At 44.2% G+C, this 23,684-nt stretch overlaps 1 protein-coding gene across 1 annotated transcript in view; it reads right to left on the bottom strand.

Annotated features, from left to right (window-relative positions):
* Positions 1-23,684, bottom strand: part of NUAK1 (NUAK family kinase 1) — a 72,838-nt gene that overhangs the window by 29,915 nt on the left and 19,239 nt on the right. Inside the window, exon 2 of the mRNA XM_053254321.1 lies at positions 10,655-10,775. Coding sequence (XP_053110296.1) covers positions 10,655-10,775 — 121 coding nt within the window. The remainder of the gene's footprint in view (positions 1-10,654; positions 10,776-23,684) is intronic.

Here is a 23,684-nt window from a genome sequence, read left to right as displayed (position 1 = left end):
GTGGACCTGTTCCTTCTGGGGGAGTGTAACCCCATTCAGAACTGGCAAATATACCTCATTTCCTGAACTGCGGCTTCCTATAGTAAGCACCTCTGCCTTGTTTGGATTCAGTCTCAGTTTGTTATCCCTAATCCAGCCCTTTACTGCCTTGAGGCAGGCATTTAGGGAAGTTATGCCATTGCCTGATGAAGCTGACATGGGGAAATAGATTTGGGTGTCATCCACATACAGATAACACCCTGGGCCAAATCCCCTAATGATCTCTCCCAGAAGTTTCATGTAGATATTAAAAGGAATTGGAGACAAGACCTGAGGGACGTGAAACAGAAGCTCTCACTTCCTAGAGAAGCAGTCCCAAGTAACACCTTCTGATATCTCCCTGAGAGGTATGAGCGGAACCACTGCAAAGCTGTTCCCTCTACACCCAGTCCTCCCAAGGTGATCCAGAAAGATACCGTGGTCAATGGTATCAAAAACCACTGAGAAATCCAAAAGGACCAACAGAGTCAAACTCCCTCTATCAATTCCCCGTTGGAGACGATCCATCAGGTCAACCAAGGCAGTCTGCACGCCATAACCTGCCCCAAATACAGTTTGAAATGAGTCTAGATCATCTGTTTCATCCGAGACTGCCTGGAGTTGAGAGGCCACCACCTTCTCAATCACCTTGGCCATCCATAGGAGATTGGAGACAGGCCTATAATTGCCTAACTCTGAGGGATCAAGTGTAGGCTTCCTTAAAAGAGGTCTAATAATTGCTTCCTTTAAACAAGGAGCCTTCCTACCTTCCCTCAGAGAAGCATTTATGATCTCGACCAGGTCCTCTCCAAAATCTCCCTACTTGATAATAAAAGCCATGTCAGACAAGAGTCAAGGGAACAAGTGGTAGGACATAAGCAGCTTGTTCATGTCCTCAAGAGTCACAAATTGACACTGATCCAATTTAACCACACAATAATTATTACTGGATACCTCCACTAAAGACTCTGCACCAACAATGGAATCCAGGTCGGCTCAAATATGAGAGATTTTGTCCACCAAAAAATCATTAAAAGCTTCACAGCTGCTAACTGATGGCTCCAAAGCCGGAGCCGAAGGGGCCTGGAGAATGGTTCATCCTGTCTCCTTCTGGGTGCCTGCAGACAAAATGGCGGCTGGAAGTTACCTCCATGGACACATCCGGCTCTATAGGAATGGCGGATACATGGGTTTTAACCCTTTAGTATCTGTGGATACTGAAAACAGGTATCAATTAGACACCCGTGAATACATGGAACCATTATTTTCAGTTCCACAAATAACAAAATGCTACTGTACACATTTGTTTTGTTTGTTTGTTTGTTTTGTTTGTATCCTTACTACAGTGGTCCCTCGACTTACAAACTACTCGACATAAGTATTTTTCGAGTTACAAACAGCGGTTTTAGATCCGGTTTTAGATGCGGTTTTTTCGACTTACAAATTTTTAGATGGGGTTTCCTCGACTTACGAATTTTACATGCGGTTTCCTTGACTTACGAATTTTACATGCGGTTTCCTTGACTTGCCTGCCTGTTTACTGCCTGTTTATTCTTGAAAAGAAATGTTCCTGTGCAGTTTGCAAGCCTTACTGGGGGTCTGGGTCTTTTTTCTAGGCTCCGGAACGCATTAATCCGTTCCCAATGCATTCCTATGGGAAACCGCTTTTCAACTTATGAACTTTTCGACTTACAAATGTGCATTCGGAACGGATTAATTTCGTAAGTAGAGGGACCACTGTATATACATTCCATTCATGGGGACTAGGTTTCAATCTTTTTTTCAACTGAATCTATCTATTATTAAGAATATTTATAAAAATATATACTTTTCAACAAAACCTTTTCCAGTATTTTATATGGAAAAAGGAGTAAAATGATTGCCTGTCCCAAAACGGCTCACAATCTTTTTCTTTTTTTTTAAACCCACTATTTATATCATAGTCCTACGCAGGTGATGAGGTCCTTCACATGACTGGACGGGCATGAAAGCTGATTGTATTCATCTTTCCCCAAGACAAGCACTGGTTGTTTCTGGGAGCGCAGACCCAGAAGTCTGCTCCCAGAAGTGGTCTGATCTGGGCTGTGGCTGAGCTCCAGAGGCTGGGACGCATCATCCTGAGCTCCAGGAATCCCACAATGCACCGAGCACAGTGCATTGGGGGATTCCCCCAGGAGACAGGAGCTCTAAGCATCTGTCTCTGTGTGCAGCTGGGCTGGAAGCAGCCTGGCTCGCAAACGAGCAGTAAGCCCAGATTAAGGGAGTGCTTGCTCCCTTAACCTCAACTAATGCCGGGCTAAACAGCTGGGCTAGGAGGTGCTGCCCCCCAGGATTGGGCCTGATCCTGGCAGTTCTCATGCGCAGCCTAACCCAGGCTGGCTTATGCTGTGCCTGAGAACAGCCTTGATATGTTTTACTGATTTAAACATTTTGGTTGACATGTGACACAGCATAACATGGATGGTTTAGGACTGCCCACGCTACTGTGGGTGTCTAGAACACCACCTGCACTGCTGCAGAAGAACCCTGTTCTGCTACTACTTAAAATTGCTCAAGTGCAGTTGCATGATGCTATGTCCATTATTCCTAACTAACATCGTGTTGTGCAACTGTTATTGTGTATGTTTAAGTAGTAGCAGATAGGGCTGTTCTGCAGCAGCACAGGCAGTGTTTTAGACACCTGGCGTGAGCGGATCTGAACTACCTGTGTTATGCTGCACAACATGTTAGCCATTTTAAAATAGTATTTGTATCTTGTCTTTCTTCCATCCAGTACTCAAGACAGGGTAGAAAGGATGTGTTAGCCTATCAAGACCCTGACTAGACCCAGGTCTGCTTAGCTTCAGAAAAGTTACTGAGGCTATTCACACGGTCTGCAAAAATCAGGCTAAGGGAACCTAGCCCGATTTTTGCAGACCGTGTGAACCACCAGGCTCAGCTGCGAGCCCGGTGGTTCCTGAGCAGGTAACCCGCTAAAGTAACCCTCCCCTTAAAACGAGTTTGTGGAGCGAGCACTCCACAAACCTGGGGTTTTTTTTGCTTGTGAGTTACCACAGCGCGACTCCGCGCCGTGGCTACTCATGAATAGACCCCAGGCCTGGAGGCTTAAAAGCAACCTCCCAGCTTGTGGGTCTCTCCAGTATGCCCTGCGCACTCAAGCAGGACATACTGGAGCTTCTGGGGGCTGCGCAGCCCCCAATCCTCCCGGCCCCCACCGGCTCTGTAACGGAGCCAGAAGTTGTGTGGGCAGCCGCCCTGCACATCTCCGGGGAGAGCAGGCTTAGCCCGCTCTCCCTGCTAACCCTTACAAAGCGGTTCTCACTAATTGTGAGACCCGCTTCACTGTATCATATACCTTCAGACTACTGCCTCTAAACATGGTGAGGCTGTTCTCACGACCAGCCTTACTCTGCCTGGGTTGCCCCAGGCAGGGTTAGACTGGTCGTGAGAAGTGGCGGGATCCTCGCAGATCCCTCCACTCCCCGCCCGCCTAATCCCCTTAACAAACCCAGTTTTTAGCTGCGGTAAACGGTGCTCTCGCACCCTTAACTCAGCTACCAAGTATTGCGTGTGCAACCCAAGGAGTCACAGAGACAAGTGGATAGAGTGCCCGTCTGAGGGGGGGAATCCCCAATGCAATGCGCGTTCCCCATGTTGCATTGAGGGATGCCTGGAGGCCGGAAAAACACGTTTCGGCTCTGGATCCCTCCACTCTGCTCCATGCTTCACGGACCTGCACGGAGCAGGGCTGCCCGTGTGGGTGCGCGGAAAGCACGCTGAAGAGGACCTGCTTGGTCATCTGGTGGGGGAGGTAAGGTGAAAGCAGCCTTATCCCTGCGCCCTCCCCACCCGCCCAGGACAATCATGTGAATCGCCCCGGTATCTGATAAACGTGGCTCAAATTTTGTATTGACCCTTCCATTCAAAGCACAAGACTTTAGATACAAAAAATATGGGAATGTGTCTTTTCAGAAATATAGTTTTATCATATTATTGTGTCAGTGGGATACAATACCTCAATGACTGGTTATGGTGGTCCCTAATCCAGCAAAATGTGACCATATGCTTTGCTTCAGTGAATCTTGGAGTTAGCTCTTATAACAGGAATATTTATTAATCAAATACAGGAAATCCTTCTGAAATCATTTCTACTGCACTATCTGACCTCTGCTAACTGGGCAAAGAGGTACCTTTCAAAGTGGCAATTCTCTTTATATTAAGCAGAGAGAGAGAGCGACTGTCCCTATTTAACCTCAGGACAGCATCTCTCCAGTGGCTGTTGCTTGTGTCTACCTTGTGTTTCTTTTTATACTATGAGCCCTTTGGGGACAGAGAAACACTTTAATATCTATCTATCTATCTATCTATCTATCTATCTATCTATCTATCTATCTAATTCTCTAAGAAGTACCCATTGCTAATCCCATGTGTAGCAGCTCTCATGAGAGTTTGTAAGTGAACTGCCAGGAGGGGCAGAGGAAAGCGGCAGCAGACAGGCTTGCAGGCGGAGTGGGGGAAGAAAACAGCAGTGGCGGTGGGGAAAGAAAACGGCAGCAGTGGAAGTGAGGGGAGAAAATGGCAGCAGCGGGGGGAGAACATGGTGGCAGAGGAGGGAGAAAGCGGTGGTGCTGGGAGAGAAAGTGGTGGCGGCTGGGGGCCCCCTGAGAACAGGGGGAGAGCCAAGAGGGAGGGGGAAGAAGGGGAGAAAACTAGAGGCAAAGTTGCTCTGCACCCAGGCCAGCTAGGTATTATTACTATTATTCTTTTTCTGTGCAAACCACTTTGAGAATTTTTTAATTGAAAAGCAGTATATAAATAGAAGAAGAAGAAGAAGAAGAAGAAGAAGAAGAAGAAGAAGAAGAAGAAGAAGAAGATGATGCTGGCTTTAAAAAAAACCTTCCTTTCCCCCTCATATTCTCTCTTCATACAATAGAACTAAGAAAGATTATTCTAAGGTTGAAACTATTGTTCAGATATTTTACTATTTTAAAACATTTAGTTCACATATCTCTGCTTACAGGTCAGTACATGAATAAAAAAGTATGCAGGACTATATTCTCTTCAGATTTTAAGCTTGTATAAAGTACTGCCAGATGAGATATTTTTCTGAGGTTAGTATGTCCATAGAATAATGTTTCCACTTAGAAGATTTAAATGTGAGCACAAATGTTCAGGGTGGGGGATGGGGGTAAAAAATAAGTGTCTTGCTGTTTAAGTTAAAATGTATGCCCTGAAAATCAGAACACTTCTGGAAAAGTCAACTTAATCTGCTCAGTCTTTAAAATTACTTGAAAGCACTTCCCTTCCAGCTGCACTCAAAAGACTGCCAATTACAGTCCTGTGGAGAGGATGGAATTTCTTCTGACTCCAAACTGGGGGGCTGCCTCTTGCAGATAATGTGGGAGATAAATTCATTTTGATCAAGTTACAAAAAGAATTCTGAAACTAGCAAGCCTGTTTACATACATGTGGATTTGGCTACCACTGAAAACGGGTGGTTTGTGTTGACACTGAGTTGACAAATGCAGAGGTTAATCACCTTTAGCCAAACAAGGTCAAAAGGATACCAAAACATGTATCCTGTTTAAGGGAAGCACATGTTTGGAACCCTGCTGTAAAGACTTTCCAGCAAAAGAGTAGTGCTCACCTTCGAAAGACTCAATGCATCTATTAATGAGCAGTGTTCAACGTTTCTGGACCTGGGACCTATCTTTAACCTCAGACTTCAGTACTGGAATGCATGTGTTTTATATTAGATTTCCTTCCCTCCTTTTCTTTTTTTCTTCATTATTGTTTCTTTCTTCCTCTGTCTTTCTCCTTTTCTTTCCTTCTCCCCACACCCTCTTTATCCTTCACTTAAAAAATTAAATGGAAAAAGAAAGAAGTGGTGATGCCACTAATGCAACTCTCTAGTAGCAGCCAGTGAGGGCAGAATTGTGGGGAGGAGCAGTGAGAGGCGCCTTTAAAAATAAATTAACAGGTGCTGATCAACGTTAGGGCAGCACCTGCAAGATGCCTCAAGCAGCGGTGCTCCACCCGGGATCCTGCGCGGGGCGGTGGCATGGCTCTGGTTTCTGTGCATGTGCAGAGCCTCCACTCACGTGCAGAGGCCAGGGCTATGCTGCTGCCTGGCAGGGATGCTGGGCAGGGCACTACCGCCCCGCACAGAATTCCAGGTGGAGCGCTGCTGCTTGAGACAGCTTGCAGGTGCTGCCCTAACGTTGGTAGGCACCTGTTAATTTATTTTTTCCTCTCATCATCACCCCCGCACTGCCTTCACTGGCCTCTACTGCAACTTTCCTTAGCTTTGAGAAGGAGAGGAGAAAGACAGCATCCAAAAGGCAACTACAGAATTGCAGGCATCTCCCCCTGACCCGGCTTATTCATGGGGGCGGGGGAAGCATTGCTACTTGCAGTTTCCTGAGATGGGTCTAAGTCTGCAAGACACACCTGGTTCCATCTTTGCTCCACCCAGAGCCTCAATGATAGGTAGGTAGGAAAGTAGAAAAAATATGTCTCAGGGTTGCCAGCTTCTCCGGGGCAAGGTTCCTGTAGCTTAAGTTCAACAAATGCAGTTTTCCTTGGCAGGAGGTACAGTGTTTGGAGAACTTCAGTGTTGAATTAGTGTCTGACATGCAGCCCTGCCCAAAAAAGATGGCAGTTTTAACTTTAACTCTTCTTGTTGTTCTTTATAATTAAGATCATGAAACTATGCTGCTTGTCTAAATGCTCAGTGTTAGCTTCTTCACCTTGGTGACTGCTTTGATTTTTTCCTTCAGATTATCCCTTTGCTCAAGGAAGAGAAAACTATATTTGAAGAAAAAATATTTTTAGAAACCCTCTTGAACTGAAATAAATGACAACTAAGTGGATACATTCTGAACAGAAAAAACCTCACAGAAAACTGCTTTAGATTTAATGAAGAAATACTTTATTTATTATTATTTATTCATTTAGCATATTCATATATCACCCACTACTGAAGTCTCCAGGCGGTTTACAACATTAAAAGAAAACAAAAAAATAAAATAAAAATAACTTAAAATATATAAAAGATCAAATTAAAATAAGTAAAAACCACTAAATAGCTAAAAAGCTTAACTGAAGAGATGTGTCTTCAGTTGTTTCCTAAAAGTAATCAGAGATGGAACAGCTCTAATTCAGCAGAAAGTGTGTTCCACAGCTCTGGGGTAACCACAGAGAAGGCTCTCTTTTGAGTCGTAACCAGATGAGCTGGAGGCACACTCAGAAGAACCTCCCCGTAAGATCACAGTAGGCAGCAGAGTTCATAACGAAGAAGGCGTTCTCTTAAATACCCTGGCCCCAAGCCGTTAAGGGCTTTACTGGTAACAAGTAAATTTTAGCCCATTGAATAACGGGCGCTAGGAAGGGAAGGGCAAATCAGCGGCCGGGCGGACTCTGGGGGCGCTGCTGCCGGTCCAGTGCGGGCCGCCCCCGCCTCACATTCCCGGCCAGTCTCCCCAGCCGGGCAAGGGCCCCAAGGACTCCCAGCCGCCCGGCTTCGGCGGCGGCACCGGGCCTCGACGGCGGCTCCGCCACCACCTCGGCCGGCTTCCCCGCCACCTCCTCCCCCCGCCCAGCTTCAGCGGCACGGCCAGGCTGCGGCCATGGCTCCGCCACCGCCTTGGCCATGCCATGTCCTTGGCCATGCCAGTGTCCCCTACCGCCGCTTACCCGGCTTCTTCGGGGCGGCCGCTTCTGGCCACCCAAGATGGCCGCCGGGTCCTGTTGTTCGTGCCTCCCTTGTTCTGTACTGGGCATGCGCTTCACGCATTCCCACAATAGGCGTGGCACAAACGCACGCTTGGTGTCCGTCCACGGACGGACACCAAGCGTTTTATTAGAGAGGATAACCAACACTTTGTATTTTGCCTGGAAACCTGTTGATAGCCAGTGTAGTTCTTTTAAAACCAGAGTAATATGGTCTCTTTGGGATGGCCCAGAGACCAATCTTGCAGCAGCTTTCTGCACCAAGTGCAGTTCTGGTCTACATACAAAGGCAGCCCCACATGGAGTGCACTGCAGTAGTCAAGCCTGGAGATTACTAGCATGTGCACCACTGTATTAAGGTCACTCACTTATAGGAAAGGGTGCAGTTGGAGGACCAGCTGAAGCTAACAGAAAGCACTCCTGGCCACTGCCTCCACCTGAGGTATCAGAGAGAGAGAGATGGCTCCAGCAGTACTCCCAGACTGTGGACCTGTTCCTTCCAGGCGAGTGTAACCACATTCCGAACTGGCAGGTCTATTCTATTTCCCAAACTGTGGCTTCCTACAATGAGCACCTCCGTCTTGTTTGGATTCCATCTCAGTTTGTTATCCCTCATCCAGCCCATTGCTGCCTCAAGGCAAGCATTTAGGGAAGTTAATACACAACTATTGGCTGATGAATTAACAAAGATAGATCCTAGTATGGATTCAAATGAAAATTAGACAGAATATTCATAGAAACAGAGGAAACTGTTGTTTGCTGAGTCAGTCCATTGGTCCACCTAGGACAGTATTGTCTACTCTGACCGGCAGCAGCTCCCCAGAGATTCAGGCAGGAATTTTTTTCAGCCCTCTGTGGAGCTGCTGGGGATCGAATCTGGGACCTTCTTCATGCAAAGCAGATGCTTTACTACTGAGTACAGCAACCTTCAAACACAGACCATCAGTTTACCACATAGCTGACTCCTTCTTATAATGCATTACTCCCACGTGCATTATTCCTCCTTATAACATATTGTTGTATGTTAATGGCCTCTTTAAAGAGGGAATCCTGCTTAGAGGTCTAGTTAAAGGGGTGGGAGGTTTAGAGATGCTAGCTTTGAAGACCATAGATGTCTTTGATACAAACAAGGCACATTCACTGCATATGGAGAACACTGCTTCTGCATGAATATATCTGCTACAGAGGTACCAGAAGTGGCAAGGAAAGAGTTTCTTCCGTGTGTGTGTGTGTGTGTGTGTGTGTGTGTGTATATATATATATATAATTTTATTTTTATCTTTCAACGAACCGTCTGATTGTATGCAGAATTACAAGTCTACTGACTTCTAATTCCACTGAAGACTACTGAAATCAAAGGGCCTAAGCATACATAACTTTGAACAGAATCTGGTGATAAATAGTTTAGCTAGTTTTTTTTACAGGCAAGTTGAAAGTTTGCAGCAGACCTTTTTTTTTTTTTTTGCTTTAGTCCACATTCAGAACTGTTGCACCATTTGCAACCCACATGCTGACACAGCACCCCTCCCTTTCTCTGTTTCCAGATCCTGTTAAGACTTTATTCAATAAAAAAGTCAGATATTCATCTCCTTTCAACTAAAGGAACATGCTTTTGAATAACTCAATATGTGATGCTGTAACATGATTCCAATGGTTCCTTGTTTTAATCATTCATATCAACTCTCAGAATGGGGCTTTCCATTAAGGCTAAACATTTTAACTGCTTTAATTGGTAGGTTGATCAACTAAAATTTTAACTGCAGATTAAAATATGCCCCTGATTAACCAGTGCGATGGAGATGGAAATATATGCCCCCACAAGCATGCCAATTTACACTTCCATGTGTCAAATTTGATTAAAGAGAACCTTAAAGATGACCCTTCCAATTTGTATTCAAAGCTAGCAAATACTTAGCATTTCAGAATATCAAAAATGGTATTTCCTGGGAGCAGTTTATGGCAGCTTTTATTCATTAAATGCAAGGTCTCATACAAAGAGAAGCTATATCCTTCCTTTGATACCCTGAAGTCACAGCTATACTGAAGTTTGAGAAATATGAAGATGCATTTAAATCTCCATTGATTAATTAGATTAAAGAAACAAAAAGCAGGACAGTTGGGTCATGCTTGAGAATGTGATTGCACAATTTTAAACAGTAGCACACCAACCCTGTCCCGCCACACTGTGGGCATTGTTTTAGACGTGCAGCAGCACAAGAGAGTCTGTGTGCCGCCTGCATTTTACTGCACAGAATGGCAGCTAGTGAGTACTAACTGCTGTAACTTGCTGCTCCACTGCAACAGTGTGAATAGTGGCAGTGAAGTGTAGCAGCACTGTTTCTTGCCTAAGGCTTGCTGAGAACATGGGCACTGTAGGCAGCAGTGTCCTGACAAGGTGACTCCATATCAACACCTCATCCTGTGGCAATGCAGCTGCCAAGGAATGAAACAGATGGAGAACTGCTGGTGGAGCTGGAAAGAAAGCAACAGAGAGTTCCACCCCGCTCCTTGTTCTAATCTTTTGTTAGGTATTACTTCATACCTGCCAACATGTCCCTATTTTCCCATTCAGATGAATGGAAGATAGGGACATGTTGGCAGGTATGTTACTTTACATAGCTTCTTCTTGTCTGGTCTAGGACTGTAAATAAAACTTGACTTGACATAGCTTCTTCAAGAGTTGATAGCAAAGCAATTCAAGCACTTGATTTTATTCCTGCAGGTGCTAGTATAACTTAAGTACATCAGCCCAGTTGGAAACCGCTAGAAAGATATTTTTTACTATACAATATTTAGTATACAATTTTTAAAGATATTTCCAATAAGAGAGCCAGTGGTGTAAATGATAAATTTAGACCTGAATGAATAAATGGTACAGATGGTGAAAATAATACCAGTCACTAACCTTCATATATAGTGATGATATGAGGATGGCTGAGAGATGACATGATCTCAATCTCCCGTCTGATGTGAACCATATCTTGTTCATCCTTAATTTTGTCCTTACGGATGGATTTTATTGCAACCTATAAATTCAGGAAATTGAGCATTACTCTTAGAACAAAACAGATGAAAGTAATCCATTAGGCGAGTTCAGAAAATAAATACAGATGTTAGATGCTGGCAAAACATGGAATGAGCAAAACAAAGCTTTAAAATACATACCCACAACCCATTCCTTTTTATTGCATTATGACAAATGTAGTCCATGTTGCGGGAGCTAGTAGTACTGTTTTTGAGATCTTGGTGTGCACTGCCATTCATTTCTACACAAACTACACAAACTTTTTAAAAACACACACACAGAGAATAGGCCTACCCATGCTCCAAAGTGATGCCACCTAATAGGAACAAATTTATGCCAAGCTAGGACTTCACCTAAAGCTATGATCCTAAGGGTGTTTTTATAAGATATGCTGCATTAATAGAGCATAGAAAGTAGAATAAAGCCATTTTGAAATAGGCTGTGCACTCTATTCAACATAGGATTTTAATCTGTCTACTTCACCTACCTACCTACGAATTTAATCTATCTAGGAGTGGAATTTGCAAAAACCTGTAAAAATGACCTACGGTGTCAGAAAGAGCATTTGTTTTAACAGAATCAAAACAGTTAAAAGAATGTGGATGAAATTATTTTACCCAAGAAATTCTTATTTAAGTAAATAATTCTTGTTTTGCCCTGAGTTGTTTGAAGCTGTTGCCACCCATAAAGCTGCACCTACAGTTCATAGGGTTCTGGATGTATTAAGGAAGATGGGTAATAATGAAGATAGACCTGAAGCCTATTTTTTGACTATTTGTGGAAGTGATCTATGCTTAGCCTAATTTCAACCACAAGCTTTTAAAACAAAATCCAGAACAGTACTGAAAGTGACAGCTGCATGTGATCACTCAAAGGCCTCTCCAGAGTGCTTCAGGTCAAAACTTCATTTTTGAAGATTTAAACAATTCTGCTCTTCCAAAAATTACTACAAAGCCAACAATCCAAAATAAATTGAGCCAGTGCAATTGGCAAAGGAAAAAAAGATACACTCTCATCTCCCAAGCCCCATAAGGAAATGGCCTACTACATGAGCCCAAGCTGCAGTTTCCAAACTGACTTGGGAAACTCTCACATAAAGATTAGGGATGTGCACACATCAATTTTTTCATTCAATCTGTGCCCAAAACAAATCACCCTTGATTTGTTTTGTGTCCAAATCTACCCCCCATCACCCCAGATTCTATTTGTATTTGATTCTATTTGGATTTGGTCTGATTTGGACCACTTAACAAGGTCCTAGGGGAACCAAATTTGGGTGATGGGTAGGTCCCCATGGGTGCCACCTATCATTCAAATTTCAAGGCAGTGGGATGCTTGGTTGACTTTTAATGAACTTTTTAAGTTTTTACTGATTTTGAACATTTCTGCCAAAGGAAACAATGGGGATTCGAAGTTGCCATATCCTAACCCTAACATGGATCCCCAGCTTTCATTTTTTTAAAAAGCTAAGCTCTAGCCCTTGTAGAAGTGGAGTTATGGAGCAAAATGTGCAGTCATATTTCAAGAGTTTGGATTCTTTGGTGTATAATAACTTTTGCTCATAATGAATCCCTATGAGGATTCATTGCACACCTTCATTTCTTTGGTTCATTTTGACTGTCACTGGACAGTGCCAACTGTCAACTGCCATGTGCCAACTACACCACACCCCACCTGCAAGGCAGTAGGGTATTCATTTTAATTTTTAGGAATATTGAAATGTTTAGATTCTTTGGTGTCTAATAACTTTTCCTCATAATGAATCCCTATGAGGATTCATTATACACCTTCATTTCTTCTGTTCATTTTGACTATCATTGGACAGTGCCAACTGTCAACTGCCATCTGTCAACTACACCCCCACACACACACACACACTGGGGTACTCAGTTTATTTTTATTTTATTGGTATTTTTGAAGTGTTTAGATTCTTTGGAGTCTTCATTACCACATCTTCATTTCTTCTGTTCATTTTGACCCCAATGCTTCGCAGGTGGAGTTGGGGAATTAGTGGCATCCCATGTTCCAACTACCCCCCCAACCCACTGGGTACTCAGGTTATATTTTAGGAATTTTTGAGCTGTTTAGACTCTTTGGTGTGTAAGGAATCCTCATAGGGATTCATTATGAGGAAAGGTTATTAGACACCAAAGAATCCAAACACTTGAAAAATAGTGACCACACATTTTGCTCCATAGCTCCACTTCTATAAGGGCTAGAGCTTAGCTTTTTTTAAATGAAAGCTGGGAATCTGGGGAAAATAATAGGCGGGATTCGAATCTCGAATCAATCCGAATCTAATCAGGAGTGATTCGATTTGGACCCAAATCTAGCCAATGGACCACAGGGGTGATTTGTTTTGTCTCCAAATCACCCGAATCAGCTAGATTTGGGTACAAATCCATTTGTACCCGAATCAATTTGCACATCCCTATTGAAGATTTCAACCACAAGGCATGGCACAAAGTTGGCTGCTCCCTATGAAACAGCAAAACTGCTGAGGTTAGGACAGCTTCCACCTACAAAACTTTTCAGCAGTGGGGTGGGGAGAGAATCCATGAATTGCCAGCAGCCCATTTCTTCCCCCAACTCAAGACCACAAGGTCCACTCATCATAATTTCTTCCTCATCCAGTCAGTTCCAGTTTATCTTTCCTCATCCATTCAACAATGGCTGGCAAGCAACAGTTTAGTTATAAAATATTTGCTCCTGGTTATTTCTAATAGAACAATAAACGGTGTTGCACAGCATTCCAAAATTCTAGATGAACTCTCCCAGTGACTTCATTTGGACACCCAACAATACAGTACTAGGGTTCTAATCAGTAGAAGAACATTCCATCTTTACTACTATCTGTTGGCATATTTTGTGTGTGCCACTTAATTACTGAACATGTGTACATAAGTAATACTGGATGTGAGAAATAAACATGAATGGAAGGAACAAAAGCGAAGAACAACAAAGGAACAGAAAGGGGAAATTCCTCTCATCTTACAACAAACTTACTTACCTGTAATTGTATTTGCTCATCTGATGAGAGCGAATGCAATTTTGCTACACTGTTTGCCTCTATTCCCCTCACAATGAGCATTTAGATAGTAATCTCCTTCTGGCACAATCCCTCTCTTTTAAAAATGTTACTCTGTAAAGTATCATGTACACTGATTGTGCAGTATAAATTAATTAGCAATAACTCACTGACTCATGATCCATTTCCATCATAGTCTATAGTGCTATATACAAGTTGCTCACCCCACGTTAACACAGCAAATGTTATTATACTCTATAATAAGAAGACTGCCCTCCATTTATGATACAAGAAGCAATGGGAAAACTTCTATTTGCCAGTATTGCTCTTTAAACCCTGCACTTTCATGTCTTCTGCAGAACTTATGCAATCACTTAGTAACCATATCCTTCCTGCATCCTTCCTCAATCATACGAGTGGACATCTTCCCAAAACAAATGGTGGGAACAAAGGAAACAATAGCCAAACTTGCATCACAAGTTCACAGTCTAAAAGCCCCATGGGAGTGTCTGTTGCCAGCAGAAGACAAGCGTATAAACGGCTACCGACATCAAATCAGGCAACAAGATGAAAAAGCGAACCACTGATAGATAAAGTGACAATAAGCACCCAACCCTGACATGTATGTTTTGCTTTTAAATGTAAAATGTCATAACCACAGATGTCATGATTAAAGCCTGAATTATGAGACTTGACAAGAATCACTATCAAGCAAAGGCAGAAATTGTTCTCTTGAAGATATATTGCTATTCGTACATTCCACAACACTATTACAATATACAATGATCATTTCTGGAGGAAATATTTACCATCAGTCTTGCCTTGGGTTTATGTTTTAGGAAATTTAAAGTGTTGCTGCAGGAATTCATAATTGCAAATGACATTGCTGCTTTTACTTTTTATTGGCATCTCAGGGTTTTGGAAGAAAAAGTGAAATACGCTAGTAAACTGACTAAATCAGAAGTTAGACTTAGAACAAGTTTCTTAAGTTAAACTTAGAACAAGTTTCAGACAAAAAGAAGCAGATCCTTCCTTAATATCCCACCAGCGTTCCAAGGTATTTTTTGTGCAATCACTATCAGCTGCTGCGCAGGATAAACTATCCTTTCTCAAGTATCATATACACTGATTGTGCAGTATAAATTAATTAGCAATAACCTGAATAATTAGCAAGTGCTTCTGACAGGAAAAGCTGCATTGTCCCATCACTCAAACTGCAAGATTTGCTACAAGGAGAACATGAATTGTACTGCACCTGTTGCAATAGCAATGTGTAGCATGATGTTAGTAGCAAAGACAACTATTGGATTAAACACATACACTCCATGCCATTGTCTGGACCCTGTGCTGCCCACTGCGTCATCCTCACTGGCTCTCCATGGTATGAGATGTCCCTCCTTCTCACCTGGCCCCTGATGGAGAGGCAGCAGCACAGCCAGACAGCATAATGAGGTTTGTTCTGGGTGGCAGTATCAAGGCAGTGTGTGCGCACGTGCATTCAGAGTGAGGCCTCCCTGATTCAACTTGAGCAGAATCTATATTTAACTGAGCGGACATCAAAAATTGTGTGAGTGCAAGCACGTATGCACGCCTTAGAGGGAACACTGGTGCCAGGCTTGCACGGGGCTTTAAAGAGGGCCAGGCCAGTGATGAGGTGGACTGGTCTGAGGCAGTTGGGATCCTCCGGGGAGAGGCTCAGTGGCAGATGGTCCAGGACAAAGGGTGAAGCAACCCCGCTCCCTTGCATAGTCTGAGGCCTTGGGGAGAAAAGCCCTCGAGGAATTCCTTGACAATCCAGTGAGCGGATCTGACAGCCACGTTGTGAACTTTTACATTTCATTTAGATTAAAAATGGTTTAGATGCCAAGCACAGTCCTGTTGCATCACTCAGAAATGCCCGTGTAACCCTTAAAAAACCCCACAGAAATGCTTACATAGACCTTTAAACATACTTTAAATGTCACAAACATTAAGAAAGCTATCCTTAGGATTTTGGGTTCCAAGGCATGGTCTAAGGGTCACCATACTGGATTGAAGCAGGTCTAGGTCTGGTGAATTCCTAGATGGGTATCTACCTCGGAAACACATGCAAGTCACCTTAAGTTCCATGATGGAAGACAGCCAGGATAAAAATGTAATATATAAATAAAATTATAGCTACCTTTCCCCTTTCTGCAATGCTCCATCATTTTGCAAGCCTTTTCCCCACAAGTTATTTGAAGTTTGTATGTTCAACACTAAAGCCCACAGTACCCCTTTTTTTCCAAAGTGGCATAGAGAATTACTGTTATTCTCAACACAGGATGGTTAGAGGGACTGATATTACACAATTAGCACTATTAGGAGGTGCTGAGGGAAGGATGAGATTGTCAATGGCTGAGATATTCTTCTTTTGCTTCTTAAAGCAAACCTTTGGCTTAAAGGATCAACCCAACAGTCTGGCTGTTTGCAGGATGGATTCAATTTTAATCATGGTAAGAAAGAATCTCAATTAAGAGGAACAAATGCTTAAGCAGTTCCAAAGGGTTGGAGGGCAACTTCAACTGGCAAAGTCTCTCTCCCTCTCTCTCTCATTTTGTTCACAGGGAGAGGCTGCAAGTATAATACTCTGCATGAAAGGAGGATGTGGGTAACTTTTGGATCAGAACATGCATTCCTCAGGAAAAAAATAAATATAGACATTGATAAAAACATGCTTAGTATAAAACAGCCTTGTATTTGGCTCTTAGAAAGAATATTAAAAGGACTTTATTGTCATACACATAAAGGAGCAAATTATTCAGCATCTAGGGTCAAACAATAGGGAGGATCATATCATCCAGAGAGACCAAAACACTCTACTTGGAATCATAAACTGGATATTATACAAAAACACACAAATTCTGGAAAAACATAGCTGTAAATTCACATAAATGATAAAAACACATGTTTCTCCCAGTGTCTTTTTAATGCAGTTATGTTGCCTACCATCTTGATTCTCATTAAGAGTGAGATCTCTTCATATTGTTCCTTCAAAAGGCTTAAGACAATGCAGTACACAGCTTCATGCATTTCATTCCTATTTACTTCAGTGGTATTTAGACATACACGTTAATTATTATTAAAATAATAATACTGTTATTATTAATTACTATTTCTCAACATAAAGAAGTTCTCTTTGCAAAAGCATTGCAAAATTGTGCCGTTCCGGGCATAATTATGCATCGAATTGAAGTTCAAAATCTTAAACACTCTGAATGTTTACCAGAATTTATGGTTTCAAACTTCAGGCTCTAACTGCTGCTTTGAGTTTGTTATTATCAATTCGAAGCATTTAACAGTTTTTATCTTAGGTGTTCTGATAGAATAGTAAAATGTTACCAACAAAGTGGGGTAAAAATGAGTAGCACATAGCAAATAAAAGGTTATTTGTGGATCAAGTTCCATGACTGAAGATCCCAAGTGAATGCAGCAACAAGAAGCAGAATAGTGTCTGTACCTGGGTCTAGCAAGGCAGCTGGAGGCACCAGCTCACAAAGACAGCTGCTGAACCAGGAAAAGTCTAATGCCAACTGAAGGGCTGGCCTTGCTCTAGAAGCAGCACCTGAGCTGGCCTCCCTCTTCTCCTCAATAGGCTCACTGTAAAGGAAGCGCCAAACAGCCAGATGAGCACTCCACCTTTGGAGATGGAGCTCAGCCCTGGAACAGTGTCACCTCCAATCCTGGGGAGTCAGAGGTGAAGGAGGAAGTTCTAAGAATGGGGCCGGAGCATTGCTGGGGGGCAAAGGGTCCCCAGAGCTCTAGGACTCCGAGGAGGAGGCAACTGCAAGAGGGTCAACAACCTCTGATTAGTCCAGTCTTGGGCCCAAGGGATTTTGTAAGGGCCAAGGGTCTGGACTGGGGCATGCTCCTCATCCTCCTTCTCTGAGAGGGACACCTCCTCATCAGAATCAGGATGTGTCCTGACACCAAGAGGCTGAACCAGGAACAAGGAAGTTCCCTGTTAAAATTTCACATCTGACATGAACTCACTAGGTGACTGTAAGCAAGCTACTATCTCTCAGCCTCAGCTCCCTCACCAATCTGCAATCTGGGAATAATATTGATCTACCTTACAGGAATGTAGAGATTACGGACACAATGTATGTGAACATTTAAAAGCACTATATTAATGCTAATTTTAATAAAATAATAATAATAATAATAGTTCAGCCAATTACAAAAAGCAGCTTTACTGGGAACAGCCTATGTTTTGCGACGATATCTATAATAACCAACAGTATTGATGATAAAATTCAGCCATCCCAGGTCCTTGGGAAGGACTCGATGTCTGGATAAAACAAACCAGTCAATAACACCTGTCTGACTGTGTAAACAAGAAATAATAATAATAATAATTGAAAGGCTGTGGCAGAAGAAGACCAAAATAATCCCAGTGGTAATTGGCGCCCTGGGTGCAGTTCCAAAAGACCTTGAAGACCTCAACACCATAGGGGCCACAGAAATCACCATCAGCTAATTACAAAAAGTAGCTTTACTGGGAACAGCCTATATTCTGCGAAGATATCTATAACCATTGACAATAAAATTCTGGCATCCCAGGTCCTTGGGAAGGACTCGATGTCTGGATAAAACAAACCAGTCAATAATACCTGTCTGACTGTGTAAACAAGAAATAATAATAGGTGTTGTTATTGGAGAGATTTCTATATTAGGTGGTATGTAACTTCAATAAATAATAAATTATTAATGTTATTGGCCTACATCCTGATTAGCACAGTATGGCTGTGCTAGGAAGATACATTCATGCTGCAAAGAGCTTTCCTAGCTGGACAGTGTCAGGTGCACAGTGGGGAGGGAAGCAAATTTTGACAAGCTGCTCTGCCCTGTGTCACCTGGAAATATGTCTCTGAGGGTTGCACAGCCCTCAGGAGCACATTTTCAGGTGACACAGGGCACTTCCAGAGGCAAAGTATAAATTCACTCTCTGCTGTTGAGGTGTGGGTGCAGTGGGGAAACTCTCCACAGTGTGGAAACTCTCCACAGTGTGGAAGCATTATTCTGAGGCATCCACAATGCATTAGAAAGTCAGCCATTATTTGTGGCATCCATACTGACATGAAGGAATAAGATGTCAATCTGTCAGCTGATACTTGAGTGCCAGTCATGAGCTCATATTACATAAGTACTGAGCAAAAGGTCTTATCTGTATGAACTAATGTGATTCCTTAAGATAAACTATCCGACCTCGCACAGAGCATCTGTGCGCTCTTTGGGGCCGGCGGTTACCCCTCCCCCCAACCTTCTGTCCCAGTCTCCGCTTCCTAACCATGGTCGGCCCATGCCAGGCCCAGCCGCCTCTCCTCCCCAGAGCCACTTCTCCCCCCCCACTTTCTTTCCCTCCTCCTGGGCCTTGCCTCTGTGGGTAGGGGTGTGTCCGAACCAGTCTGGAGGCCATTCTAAAGGCCTCCAAACTTCCAGACCGGTTCGGACTTGGCTGGTCCGGGTCCGGGTGGGGGGTCTTCCTTTAAGGGTGGGAGGGCTTGCTTACCCCTCCTGCCTCTTTGCCCCCTCCAGCGCCTGTATTCTATTGTATAATTGGGGCGCTGGAAACCAGCCGATCAGAGGCCCGGTCTACCCGGCTTCTTCCCGGCGGGTAGACCGGGCCTCCGGCGAAAGTTTCATTAGATCCGGAGTCCTATCGCGCGTGCGCGCACGCCCAAGGCCCCAGTTGGGCCTGAGACTTTGGCAAGAGAGGAGCTCTGTTCGCGAGCTCCTCTCTTTTTTTGGCAAACGCGGTGAGCACTCGGGGGGGCAGCGGGTGGGAGGGGGGGCGGGAGGGCGGCAGTAGCTTTCCTTTGCCCCTAATCCGCTCGCGGGGGGGGGGGCGGCGGAGGCGGCTGGGGCGGCTGGTTTCCAGCGCCCCAATTATACAATAGAATACGGGTGCTGGAGGGAGCAAAGAGGCGGGAGGGGTAAGCAAGCCCTCCCCGCCCTAAAAGGAAGGCCCCCCTTCGGTGCCGGTCCGGACTGCTCCGGACCATGCACATCCCTATCCGCGGGCGGGCTGGGTCTGCCACCGCCTCTGGCCTCCGCAGCTGGCCGCCACGGCAACCAATCCTCCTGGGTGCGCCTCAGCCAATCAGCTGGGCGCTGGGATGCACATTCCAAGGCATACCCAGGAGAATTAATAATATAGATAATATACAGCGGCTGAGGATTTGGTCCAACTACTTCAATATCATTTTAATTATCTAAACATGCTCACCTATAAGTATAGAGGCTGCTCTGCAGAATGTTATGATGTATTTAAAAGCATAAAAGAAGAATACAAGATACAAATGTGTTTCATTACTGTATCAAAGCATTTATAAGCACCATAAATACCACTAAAAGGGTTCTGTTTATGAATGAATTTTAAACACAAATATGTTCAGTGAATATAAAGAATCTTTTCAAAAGTATGTTTATACTTTTGACACCAGAGCTTTTGTAGACTTCATTTGTTGACATCTCACTTATGGGGCCAATGCCAAAGACTGCATAATGGGCCTGTACAGTGTAAACCTAATTATCTTACTTGAGGAGATGTTTTTATGAAAGTGTTTGTTCATCAAGCAGATTCCTTTCTTGGAAAGCAATTAACTGTTCCCTGCTAACTGAGCAAAGAGACAGCTTTTTAAAGTGGTGATGCTCTTTATTTAGCAGAGGGAAAGAAAATGACCCTATCCATCCACAGCACACCATCCCTCCAGTGGCTGCTGGTGTCTATCTTATGTTTCTTTTTTAGACTGTGAGCCATTAGGGGACAGGGAGCCATTTGTTTGTTTGTTTGTTTGTTTTCCCACAGAACCTAGCCTTGCTCCTTTGCAATGCCAGGTCAGTTCAGAACAAGACCGAAATCATCCATGACTAGATCATGGATGAGGGAGCCGACCTGGCTTGTATAACTGAGACCTGGATGGGGGAGGCTAGTGGCCCACTTTGGGCCCAGCTTCTTCCACCAGGCTACTCTGTTGTGCAGCACGCTAGGGGAATTGTGCAGTGGGGTGGGGCTGTGGTCCATAAGGATACCACTCCCCTTACTAGGGCCCCTGTGCAACAGTTAACTTATATTAATATATTATATATATAATATACTTATATAATAAAAATAAAAAAAAATATTGAGTGTGTATTTCTGAGGCTGGCATCTAGGAATATATTGGGGATTCTGTTGGTGTACCATCCACCCCACTGCCCAACTGCTACCTAACTGAGCTGACAGAGTTAGTCTTGGAGTTGGTCTTGGAGTCACTCAGACTTTTAGTGCTGGGGAACATCAATATCCATTGTGAGGCTGACTTGTTTGGTGCGGCTCAGGAGTTCATAGCAGCCATGACAATTATGGGCCTATCCCAACTAGTTTCAAGACCAATTCATGTTGCCGGCCCCACACTTGATTTGGTCTTTTGTTCGGATCAGTGAGGTGTTCCGTGGGTACGGGATCCTGTGGTTTCCCCATTGTCATGGACGGACAACTACCTGGTTAAGGTTGGTTTCACAGCCAAAACCCAGCCCTACAGGGGTGAAGGACCTATTAAGATGGTCCGCCCGAGATGGCTGCTGGATTCAGTAGGATTCCAAAAAGCCTTGGAGGGTTTTGATGTTGGTCCTGCCAGTGATTCTGTCGATGCCCTGGTGGGAACCTGAAATAGGGAACTCACCAGGGCAGTAGACATGATTGCTCCTAAGCGTCCCTTCCAAACTGCTTTAAAAGTGGCCCCGTGGTATACAGAGGAGTTGCAGGGTCTGAAGCAGCAAGGTAGGTGACTGGAGAGCAAGTGGAGGAGAACTCAGTGTCAGTATCTGGCCACCTGGCAGGGAAGTTCACGGTCTCCAACAGAGTTGCAGAAACAAGAGACGGCTCAGACAAAGTTCTTCTTATTGGGCTTGGCTGCAAGCTGTCAACAGGGAAGTTGACAAACGTTGCTTTCCAGCAGTGAATAGAAAGCCGGTGATGCAATTTATAGCACAAACCGAGAGAATAGTCTCTAGCTGTGTTCTTCGTCTTGTAATTCTCCTCTGTTGTGGAGTCAGTGGAGGTTGCTTGCATAGCTCCTCTTCTGATTGGTCCGTCATGGTTTCTGCTGTCTCAGGTTGTTGTGCCTGCTCTAAATCATCTGCCTCAGCCGTTTCTTGGAAACTGACAGCCGGGCTCTGCCCCTCAGATGCCCCGGCATTGGCTGGAATGTTGACAGCTTCCCCTTCCTCCTCGCTGTCTGAGATCGAGAGCGTGACACTCAGCTTGAATGTGACAGGACACAGCATAGAGCCCATTTGAAGGTTTGTGCGGAGGCAGTGCGTGCAGCAAAAAAACAATTCAGGTCTGCGGAAATTACTACTGCAGTTTGTATCCAGCAGAGCTGTCCCAGGTTGTGAGGCATTTGATTCAGGCTCCTTCCAATTCAAACCAATCACCGGAGACTTTGTTCTGCTGCAATGCTTTTAATGGGTTCTTTGCGGAGACAATATTTTGTATTCGGGCTAACTTGGACTCCAATGTTTGTGTAGAATCTATTAAGGTGGTTCTAGCAATCTTTCTTGCAGTATTAGATTGGATCAATTTCAATCTGTGATACCTGATAACATGAACAAGCTGCTTGGGGCGGTGTGGCCTACCACTTGTTCTCTGGATCCTTGCCCAACTTGGCTGCTTCTATCTAGCAGGGAAATTGTTGGAGATGGCCTAGTTATTAGTTAATATCATTAACTCATCGCTGAGGGAGGGCAGAATGTCTCCTTGTTTGAAGGAAACAATGATTAGACCACTTCTTAAGAAGCCTTCCCTAGATCCCTCAGTGATGGATAGTTACAGGCCGGTCTCCAATCTCCCATGGTAGGGCAAGGTGATTGAGAGAGTGGTGGCTAACCAGCTCCATGCAGTTTTGAAGGAAACCAATTATCTAGACCCATTTCAAACTGGCCTTAAAGCAGACTATGTGGTTGAGTCTGCCTTGGTTGGATGAACCAAGATGGATGAACTTTACCAGGGAATCGACAGAGGGAGTGTGACTCTGTTGGTTCTTTTGGATCTCTCGGCGGTGTTTGATACTATCGACCATGGTATTCTTCTGGATCGCCTAGTGGAATTGGGGATAGGAGTCACTGCTTTGCAGGGGTTTCGCTCCTATCTCTCAGGCAGATTCCAGGTGTTGGAGCTTGGTGACAGTTCCTCTTCTAATCAGGAGCTTTTATATGGAGTCCCTCAGGGCTCCATTCTGTTACCAATACTTTTTAACATTTACATGAAACTGCTGGGTGAGGTCATCAGGAGACAGTGCAGAGTGTAATCAGTATGCTGATGACAACCAAATATATTTATCCTTATCATCATCATCATCATCATCATGATCATCATCATCAAGAAACGGCATTCATTCCCTAAATGCCTGCCTATAGGCAGTAATGGGCTGGATGAGGGATAGCAAATTGAAGCTGAATCCAAGCAAGACGGAGGTGCTCATTTTGGGGGATCGGAATCTGAGGGATGAGTTAGATCTTCCTGTGCTGGATGGGTTTACACTCCCCCAGAAGGAACAGGTACGCAGCTTGGGAGTGCTCTTGGATCCAGGCCTCACCCTGGTATCTCAGGTGGAGCCTATGGCCAGGAGCGCTTTCTATCAACTTTGGTTGATTCGACAGCTGCGTCCATTCCTTGAAGAGAACGCTCTCAAAACAGTGGTGCATCAGCTGACAACCTCCAGGTTCGACTACCGCAACGCGCTCTACGTGGGGCTGCCTTTGTACGTAGTTCGGAAACTTCAGTTAGTTCAAAATGCGGCAGCAAGATTGGTCTCTGGGGTAACCCAGAGAGACCATATTATGCCTGTCTTAAAACAGCTGCACTGGCTGCCAATATGT

The sequence above is a fragment of the Hemicordylus capensis genome, chromosome 5, assembly GCF_027244095.1.
Source record: "Hemicordylus capensis ecotype Gifberg chromosome 5, rHemCap1.1.pri, whole genome shotgun sequence".
In the NCBI taxonomy this organism is placed as follows: domain Eukaryota; kingdom Metazoa; phylum Chordata; class Lepidosauria; order Squamata; family Cordylidae; genus Hemicordylus; species Hemicordylus capensis.
The sequence above is the reverse complement of the archived record's forward strand: the minus strand, read 5'-3'. Positions and strand labels throughout refer to the sequence as shown.